The sequence below is a fragment of the Elgaria multicarinata genome, chromosome 3 (assembly GCF_023053635.1).
Source record: "Elgaria multicarinata webbii isolate HBS135686 ecotype San Diego chromosome 3, rElgMul1.1.pri, whole genome shotgun sequence".
Classification (NCBI taxonomy): domain Eukaryota; kingdom Metazoa; phylum Chordata; class Lepidosauria; order Squamata; family Anguidae; genus Elgaria; species Elgaria multicarinata.
Genome location: NC_086173.1, coordinates 53,585,441 through 53,595,789, shown reverse-complemented (window position 1 = coordinate 53,595,789; position 10,349 = coordinate 53,585,441). Strand labels below are relative to the sequence as shown.

Below are 10,349 nucleotides of genomic sequence, written 5' to 3'. Positions count from 1 at the left end.
CCCCAATAAACTCACATTTCCAAAAACAAATGTTGGGATTACACTGCATTATATGACATAGATGAAACTTTTGTTTTCCAAACTTAAAGTCTTATTATCCGACTACTTCATGACATACATTAAATTTTAGAACAAGGTTGACTGTACACACAATTTCAGTAAACATATAACACATGTTGGCAACATCTTATTATACAAAATAAAAAAGCATCAGCCACCCACCATTATTATTTCAGTCTCTGCCATTATAACATTATTGATTTCCTGCAGACATTATAGCAGAAGTAGGGCCTGGGGAGAAAATAACCTGAAACCCCAGGAAAGCAAATCCAACACACAAATGAACAAATCCATTGACTGGTTGCCGCTGTTCTTGTTTTGCAGTGGGTAGAGAGTACATCACCACACACAGGAGTTTTTTTGATGCCTAATCTATATGTGATTCACAACACAATCGTGTTGTATGTATACTCAGAAATAAGCCCCTTTGGGTTAAATTGGGCTAACTCCTGGCTAAGTGTACACAGGCAACAAAGATGGTCAATGCAAATAGGTTTTAGGACAAATCACAGTGATCCTTTGGATGGAGAAACTAAGCATAAGACTGAAGATTCCTAAAGCCGCCCATAGATATGTTCAAAACCTGCCAGAGCCAAACTAGGGGCATGGGTGTGGGGCCTGAATGTACTCCTGGTTCAGTTGCCCATGGTCAGCGGCTTATGCTAGAGGATGGAAGCTGGAACCTACAGCAAGCAAAAGACTTTGCGCCTGATATAGGCCTAGCCAATTTAGAGGATTCACATTGGCTGCAATCAAAGGGCTTGATTTTGCACACTCCTACTCCCTTCTGTGCCTGATGGGATCTCTGAAGCAAAGACAGTTCATGGTAATTTATCCAGCTGCTATCTCATCTTCTGAGATTCATGAGTCAGGCTCCAAAGTCCCTGACACAGTCCCATCCTCTGGTTTGTTGCCATCCTCATACCATTGAAGAATTGGATGAGACCTTCGAGGTTATCTACTCTAACATCCTGCGTAGTGAATCCCATGAGCCACATACTACTCTTGAGCCAAATGTGTCCAAATTCTTGCCAAGAACCTGGTGACCATTTCCCAGGGCTTCCTATAATGCTCTGGTGAGTCCAGATTCACAGTATGGTGATCGCTTGACTGGCTAGTCTTAAACCAGAAGCCACTGCCAAAAGTACAAAAGCCAAACAAAACTCCGACACAAACCCTTCCATTGCTGTTATCTGCAATAACGCCACCTCCTGCTCAGTGTGTTGTGAACTTTGCCATGTAGACCTTTCTACAATACTTTAGCTTTTGGCGTACAGGCTACTTTTGGGAGCAGTGAATAAAGTATATGGATCATTGGCTGACCCATCTATCAGTTCTTACATTTTTAAATCCCACCTAATGTTCTTAAAACCAAATATCCTAATGTCCAAATCCACTGTGTTCAAGCAGTTCATCCTTTGATCAGAGCCCCCTTTGCAGAGAAAAAACACTGTTCTAAGTGACATTGAAAGTGATGAAAGAGTTGGCAACTTTCTCTTGGCGACTCAGCTGTTCTGCCTCTCCCCATGTCTGGATTGGGATCTGACAGCAGCTGGAAGCCCTGGCATGGGTGGGTTCACTGACGTGGATCACCTCTGTCAGATCTGCCTCCAAGGTGCTAACTGTGTGGGTCACTTGTGCCACATGGACCTTGTTGGCCACTCTTTTGTGCAAAAGGCAACTGAAGATCTTCTTGAAACCTTTGCGAAAATGCTTGGATACCAGAGCGTAGACAATGGGGTTGACACAAGAGTTGGCATATGAAATCAGGTGAGAGAGAATCCTAAGTACATAGGTAGCGTTGTTCAGCGGGAAATAGCCAAACCAAAAACAGAGGATGACCAAGTGATGGGGAAGCCAGCAAAGGCAGAACAGAACGGCCACAATGACAATCATCCGGGTGACCTTGCGCTTGCCCTTCTTGGAATCAGACATGTCTTTAATGGGGTCCACTGACGTCCAGAGGTAACGGATGGTCCTCAGGTAGGTAAGGCTCAGAATCAACACTGGAATGACATAGCTGAAGACAAAAGTGCAGAGGTCCATAATCTTGCGTTGAGGGATCTTCCAGATGGGATGGCAGACGGTGACATTGGCTACCTGGAACTCCTGGTAGTAACTGATGTAAGGTCCAGAGAAAATGAAGGAAAGACCCCAGATGATACAAATGGCTGTCAGAGCATTTCTGGGGGTTCTTAATTCTCTTGAATGCAAAGGGTACCTTATGGCCAAATACCTAGGAAAGCAAAAGAAAAGCAAGAAAAAGCCATGATACTGAGATAGCAGTACTATTTTATTTTTATCTGGAAAATACCATATCTGAGGAGAATCGAAAGTTAGTAGGCGACAAATGCAATAGCCAGAGTAACATCTTTAATTAGGGAGTTATGGCTGAAGGACTTTCATCGTGAGAATGGGAAGGTGCCTGTGATGATTACAGAGTTCGATAACATACAACTAAGCTCCTTAACAAGCTCCTTCCTTCTGGAGAAGCTGCTTTTAAGTAATTTGGAAGACTGTAAGGTGAAGGGAAGGAAGAAGAGGTGATGAGGAGGTGGGGAGGAGCAGTGGGGGTATGAATCTTAGGGAGAAGGAGAAAACTGTAAAGCAGAGGTGTTGAATCTCTGGCCTGGGGGCCAAATCCAGCCTGCCTGCCTACCTGTAACCCTAATCTGGCCTTTCAGGATTGCTCAAACAGGCATGACCCCTGCCTCTGGCTCCATCTTTCCCCTGACCATTTATGGCATGTTTTTCCTGGCTTTATTTATTTATTTATTACATTTTTATACCGCCCAATAGCCGAAGCTCTCTGGGCGGTTCACAGTGCCTGCTCTCCTAGGAGCTGTCTTCATGTGCTGAGTTGGCACGCCGCCTCCCTCTAAAACTCCACACTTTCCCTCTCCTGGGGTGATGATGGGTAATCCCAACGCCGAGGAGGGAGCACAAGGTACTAGAGCCACCCCCACCCCTCTTCCTGGTGGAGGACGACCAATCCTCAGTCCACTAGGCACCGCCCCTGGATTGACCCCAGTTTGGCCTTGGAGTGACGTCAGGCGGAGGAAGCGCCATACTGACATCACTCTGGTTGAAAAAGTCAGGGTAAATCTCCGGCTTTTTCAATCTGCAGATTTGCAGAAAAGCCCTGCAGTGGCTGCGAATCTGCCCCTGCGTTGTCTAACTGACGCAGCACAGATCCGCAGCCCCCTGAATGCTGTAGATGCATAGTCACCCTGCACTTGTTTGTCTGAATGTGTGTGTGCTGCAGTGGGGGGCTCCGACCTCCCCATCACCATTTGCACATTCTTTGTATAAGCCCTGTTGCCTGAACAGGGCTATAGAGCAGCGTTGTGCTCTTTCTATGCTTGACTACACTGTGGGTGTTGCTGGTGTTGCTGTGGATGTACTGGGCATGCCTGTCAGTCATTTTGCTCCGTTCTCTGTTGTTTGAGGTCATATTGTTTTGCTGTTGACTTTGCTTGTGCACAGAATCCCATCTATGGATGCTTCCAGATGGGAGTTTTATTGCGGGTTTGCCTGCATCCTTCACGGAATTTGGGTCCAGACATCGTTGCAACTCTCCTGTGTTTTCCCACTGCATCTTCTGCCTGTTTTCTTCTCATGGAAAATCCATTCAGAAAATACAAAATAGCTGCACTATGGGCATGGCTAGACGAGAGGGGTGGAGGGGGATGATCTCACAATATGATGATTGCAAGATCCTCCCCCTCATTCTACATGCGGCGCGCGATGTCCCCAGAGGATGTCGCGCCCGCCATTTTGGATTTATTTATTTTTTAATGAAGATGAGCGCTTGAGCACTCAAATGAAAAAGGAAGTGGCTTTTAAATAACAAATTATTCCCGCTCCCCACAAAAGCATCCTAATTTTTTCTCTTTCTTCTTACCCATGTTCTGTCCTATACTGGCTCCGCCTGCAATCTGGTTGGGACACACATGGTAATCTCTGGGCATCTTGTGAGAAATAAATGTCCTGTGCCTGGGTCCCAGCTCCTCGCAGTTACTCACAACAAGTCAGGATGAAACTGCGACGGCGGGCCACACCTCCCGCGGTCTCGGGATAATCCCGAGACCGCGGGGAAAAACGTGATTAAAGGGTACAGCGATATCTTGGGGAAAGGGAGGGATTATCCCTCCCTGCTTCCAGGATCCCCTGTGCATCATGTGGACGCACAGGGACGATCCTGGGGCGATCCCCGGGGTATCACCCCGTGTAGTCATGCCCTATGTCTTTTGATTGCTAGCACTTGGAGCACAGTGTCTGGAAGCACCCCATATCACACATGTGTTACATCCATGGCAATTGGATTGCTCTGTTAGTTTTAGAAGCTTGCCAGGCTAGTTGGCAATTTTTAGGATAAAAGATCTAAAAACTTTATATGAAAATACTTTATGGCCACTTAGCCCAGATGCCCATGAATATTCGGGGTGGGGGGAGGGAGTTCCTTCCATTTCTGCATGAAAATGGCTTTCACACAATTCTTGTGTTCTCTTTGTCCCAGTCACTTGAATTTAAAGGAGTTTGTTTTTCTTTTAGCAGTTGAAAAATGTAATACCGCCTATTCCATTCTGTTTATCCATGAGCTTCTCTTTTTAATGTGTTTTTATTATGGCAGTCCAATATCTCTACTCTGTCACTCTATTTGTATGCTCCTACTATATAACATGATTACTTGCCTGGGACTTCGTGAAACAAAAGCATCCTAATTTTTTCTCTTTCTTCTTACCCATGTTCTGTCCTATACTGGCTCCACCTGCAATCTGGTTGGGACACACATGGTAATCTCTGGGCATCTTGTGAGAAATAAATGGTTCTTCGTATCCATTTATAATGTGGATGTGAAACCTACATTGGCCCAAATGCACATTTGAATTACACATGCTTCTCCACATTAACATTGTCCAAAGTTTGCCTGAGCAGCATGACAAGTGCTCCAAGGTAATTTCATCCACTTTATCTCCTCTGGCAGACTAGCAGAGATACTTGTCTATAATGGCATGAAATGTGCTTTCTGAATGCATTTGATCTTTTTGACAGATGTATACTGTGAGAATAAATCAGCTTCCTATACTGTCAGAAACACAGCTTCATGCTAAACCACAAGTGTGGAAAACATAAACAATACAAGGATTTTGCTTGAGAAGCCTTTTACAATTTTTTGGTGTTTTTGCACACATAAACATGTAATATGTATGGCTGTATTTGCATATGCATGGATCATACAGCAACACTCACCAAATAGCTAGGATTATCCAAGGTACTCTGTTGAGTGCACATGTAGTGGCAAATACAGGACTCCATCACACCAGCGCTTTATTGCACTTTCATCATGCCTGGTTTGCTGTTTTGCAGCATGGTACTCACATGACATTGTGCCTTTCCTGCAGTCACCCTGCCTCTTCCCCTCCATTTTTCGTGTTTTCCTAGAGCAGGGAAAGTCTGGTTTATTTCCTCCACATGGGATTAAAGCGCTCTTCCGGCCCCATGTATTGCCATTCTGGCGCCATGTCCTTTGTTGGTGGTGGGGTGCTCTGAAGGAGGGCTTGGTGATGAAAGAGGAGGGCAGGGCCAGTTCTCCTTCTCCAGCATGCTGGCTTCGGCTGAGTCAATTGAACAGACTTTCGCTGCTCCAACCTCACCCTCATTGCCCCCAGAAATTGCACTGAGCCTATGGAAAATTGTAAAACTAGACAATAGGAGTGTGAGGAGAGGGTCTTCTCTGCCATGAAATTACAATCAATGGGAATTAACCAAAATGCTTACAGCTCCCTTATTTTTAAAGATAAAGAGATCAATCTTGTCACCATAGTAGCTCTTAAGTATGGCTTTAGCCATCCCAAGTTTGAAGCAGATCTATTCATCCTTTAATATTAAGTTTGAGGTTTAAATTTAAAAAAACAACAACAGCACTGTCATTGTTAAAGACAAAGAGATGAAACTTGGCACCATGATAGCTCTTAAGTAGGGCTTTAGGCATGCCAAGTTTGAACAAGATCCCTTCATCAGTTGATTGCTTAATGATTTTTAAAAATTCCCTCCCCTCAAACCATTCACCCACATAAACACACACACCCCTCTGATTCTCTGTTAATCCACCCCTGTGCATTTATGGAGGATAAAAGCTCCCTCAATAAATGCACAGGGGTGGATTAAAGCAGAATCAGAGGGGGTGGGGGTGGGGTGTGTTTATGCGGGTGAATGGTTTGAGGGAAACAAATTTTAAAAATTGTTAAAAATCAACAAATGAAGGGATCTTGTTCAAATTTGGCATGCCTAAAGCCCTACTTAAGACTTATTATAGTCTCATCTCTCTATCTTTAAAAATAAGGAAATTGTAAGCATTTTGGTTACATCCATCACATTGGCTGATAGGTCTGGGATTTTTCATGGTTACCTACAAAGTTGTTGATTGTTTCATTGGGACTTTGGCTGGGAAGAACAGGTGCAGTGATCCTATGTTGTTAAGTGTTATTTATTGGGATTGGGAGAGGGGGAATAAAAGAACTGGGACGTAGAGCATGAAAATGGGGGACGCACTGAGCTCTTTAAATGCTGAAGGGGGGGCAGCCTTGGTGATGCTTTTCCAACAAGGCATGGGGGAAAGAGTGTGTCAAAGCTGGGAAGCTGACTTGACTTTAAGCAAGGAGGTGGTGAAGAAAGTCACCCCTATGCTCTCAGGATGACTCCATGCCTGCCTCAAAGTCCTCTTCACTCCACCAAACCCCCCCCCCCCAGTGCTTCCCAAGCACTTTGGGGACTTCTGCGACATAAAGAAGTCCTGCCTGTGACTCCCCAAACTTTAACCATTGTTAAAGTGTTGGTAACACTTTGTATAAATAAATAAATCAGGTCCCGAGTGGAGGCGCCCATGCCCATCACCCAACAAGAACCAATGAACTTGAGGGGGAAGGAGAAGGGGTGGGGTGGGCACAATAGCAAGAGAGCAAACAAGTGAAAAGAGAGTCCCCCGGGATAGCGACAATCATGAAGGGAACCAGCGCTTGCTCCACTAATGAAACGGAGGTCAAAATCGTGGGTGCATACCAGGAAAAAAAAGTAGGTGTGATGGAGCTCACAAACTTGATCCCACATGGTGTGTGAAGCAGCTCTAAGTAAAGCAGCATCCTACACTAAGTACATAAGAAGAGCCATGCTGGATCAGACCAAGGGTCCATCTAGCCCAGCACTCTGTTCATATGGTAGCCAGCCAGTTGTCAACCAGGAACCCACAAGCAGGACACGGGTGCAACAGCACCCTGCTGCTCATGTTCCCCAGCAACTGGTGTATGTAGGCTTACTGCCTCTTACAGTAGGTGCTACCTCCAGTATCAGAACTAGTAACCATTGATAGCCTTTTCCCCTGGAATTTATCCAACCCCTTTTAAAGCCATCCAAATTGGTGATCGTCACGACATTTTGTGGTAGTGACTTCCACAGTTTAACTATGCGCTGTGTGAAAAAGATCTTCCTTTTATCTATCCTGACTCCTGCTTCAGCTTCATGGGATGATCCCGGGTTCCAGCATTTTGAGAGAGGTAGAAAAATGTCTCCCTATCTATATTCTCCACACCATGAATGATTTTGTAGATTTCTATCATGTCTCCACTTACCCTTCTTTTTTCCAAGCTAAACAATCCCAGCTGTTGTAACCATCCCTCATAGGGGAGATGCTCCAAACCCTTGATCATTTTAGTTTCCCCTTTCTGCTCTTTCTCCAGCTCTATAATATCTTTTTTTAGATGTGGAGACCAGAATTGTACTCAATATTCTAAGTGTGGTCGCACCATAGGTTTGTATAAAGGCAGTATGATATTGGCAGTTGTATTGTAAATTCCTTTTCTAATAATGCCTAACGTGGAGTTTGCCTTTTTTACAGCGGCTGCACAGTGGGTTGACATCTTCATCGAGCTGTCCACCACAATCCCAAGGTCTCTCATACTGCCTTTATACAAATCTAGGTAAAGTATAGCTTCTTCTTTTAAAAAAATGTTGCACCCTTTCAAACACACCCACCCCAATACAGCAAGATAGATCTGTAAGCTGAAATAAGTTTCTACTCATGGAGTCTTTGGATGAATTGGAAAGTTCACATGCAGACTGAATATGCAACTGGATACACATCTGTCTGCCTTCCCATCTTGCTTATGCTTCTTGTCGTTCATAACTCCCTATGGGTTGGGGTTGCCCATTTTTTCACTCTTCTCTTTCTTCTTCAGAGAAAAACAAAATAAGAGTTTGTTACATGTCTAACATAGTGGTTATCCATCTGGGAATTCTTAGTACCCCAGATGGAAAATCAATTTTGGACTTTGCCCTACATACCTATATAGCTATGGGTACATTTTGCAACAACTGCTTGGTTCAATAAAAGGTACAACAATAATGCTTAGCATTTATATCATGCCTTTTGAATGTTCAAGTGATTCATAATGCACAAACTCTATAATCCTTTCAACAAGAAGTCAGTATTATTATCATCATCATCCCTGTATTGCCAATGGGGATTTGTGGCTAAGAAAAAGTGGCTTGCCTGAAAGCTCCCTGTGAGTTCATGGTTGAGATGAGTCCTGAACCCATAACTTCTAACCACACCACTAGCTCATATTCTTAACCACTCAATTGTTTCATCTCTTCCCTGACACTCATCCTATCAGGTTTGAAATGGCTACAGACCAGTGGAGACTAGTGGCTCCAATGTAAGTGAGGATAGCTTATTTAGAGCTCTCTCTGGTTCTGAGTGAAACCTGGAATAGACTCACCACCCTACTGACATCAGAGCCAACAGCTTCAACTGCTGCAAACACTCTAATGCTGGCAATATTCACACTTCATCCGGACAGATTTGTTCCAAAAGCACCTTTCTAGAGTGCAGCCGTCTTTGATTTGGGGCATGATCCATCAGGAAGAGGCTATGTGGATAGTCCTACCTTACTGCAGATTATTTGACTAGATGGCCCTTCTCATGGAATCATTCTGTGTCCCTCCTTTACCTGGGCAAAGTTTTCTTACTGGATCTGTCATCTTGAATTTGTAAAATTGGAAATCATAAGGTATATTGATGGAATAGTGACAATAACAACAATACCTTCAGTTTAATGGAATCATTCAGGAGATCTACGTTCTCCCTTCAGTGTTATAAGACAAAGTTTTGCATGCATGCTGGGAAGTGGGGAAAATGGAATTATTCCAGGTTGCAGAGTCATTTGTGAGGCTCTGAAATGACATGGTAATGTTTACTTAAAAGACCAAACTCCCTCCCTGTCCCCACTTGCCTGCTCACCTGTCTAGGGATACGGTCGTGAGGGTGAAGCTGCTGGCATACATGGTCAGATAGATGAAGAAGTGCACAGCTTTGCACATGAGGGGCCCAAAGATCCAGTCATCCAGGGTGTAGATAGTGGCCTGGAAGGGCACACAGAAGACAATAAAGCACAGGTCGGCCACTCCCAGATTGAGAATGAAAAGGTTGGTGGTATTGTTGATTTGCCCATTCCTCAGCAGCACAGCCAGCACCAAAGAGTTACCCACAGTGCCTACCAGGAAGATCAAAGAATACAGCAGGGGAGTGATGATAGATACTAGCTGCCAACTGTTGCTCTCACCACTACCTGAAGAGTTTAGCTGGGACAAGGATCTGTTCATATTGGAAGCAAGTTGCATCCTCTCAGGGAAGAAAAGATGGAGAAAGAATTCTTTACCAGCCTGGGTTAGCCAGGAGTAGACAAATCACTTCCATCTACAGATCACTTCCAGAGAAAACTTCTTTTCTAAGAAGTAGTTTCCTTCAGAGCAGATCCTTTCAGCAGCCGCTCTCCTATTTGTAATCCTTCAAGTCAACTCCGGTTCCATTCACCGATGCTGTGCTTCTGTCCATCCTCAAGTTGAAAAATGCACTGTTAAAACTCTATGCTTCTTTTCTTTTGTAGCAAGCACTGCTGGAATGTCTTTCAGGCTGCTGCGTCTTCTCCAGCGGAAAGCACCATCTACCGCCACTCCAGGAGGTGCGCAAAGCCAAAGGACTAAACTTCTTTCCAGTTGCACTTACTGGCAGTTTAATAGCCCCTTGCTGAGCCCATCGTGCTCGGCTTGCTAAGAATCCTACTTCATGGTATTCGCGGGGAATGACTAATATATTCAAGCCTGCCTCTTGTTTCCAGGGAGACAAACAGCCAAAATAAAAGTAATGGTGTCTATGGAAACACAGTCCCCTCCCCTCGTACAAACTACACATGCTGACCACTTAAGATTGTTTCGAAGCCCGGGATTTGCCC

At 44.4% G+C, this 10,349-nt stretch overlaps 1 protein-coding gene across 1 annotated transcript; it reads right to left on the bottom strand.

Annotated features, from left to right (window-relative positions):
- Positions 1-1,515: 1,515 nt before the first annotated feature.
- On the bottom strand, positions 1,516-9,738 carry GALR2 (galanin receptor 2). Its single transcript, XM_063123232.1, has 2 exons — positions 9,359-9,738; positions 1,516-2,296 (listed from the first exon to the last, which is right to left on the bottom strand). The coding sequence occupies exons 1-2, from the start codon at positions 9,736-9,738 to the stop codon at positions 1,516-1,518; spliced, it is 1,161 nt and encodes a 386-aa protein (XP_062979302.1).
- Between the last annotated feature and the right edge of the window lie 611 nt (positions 9,739-10,349).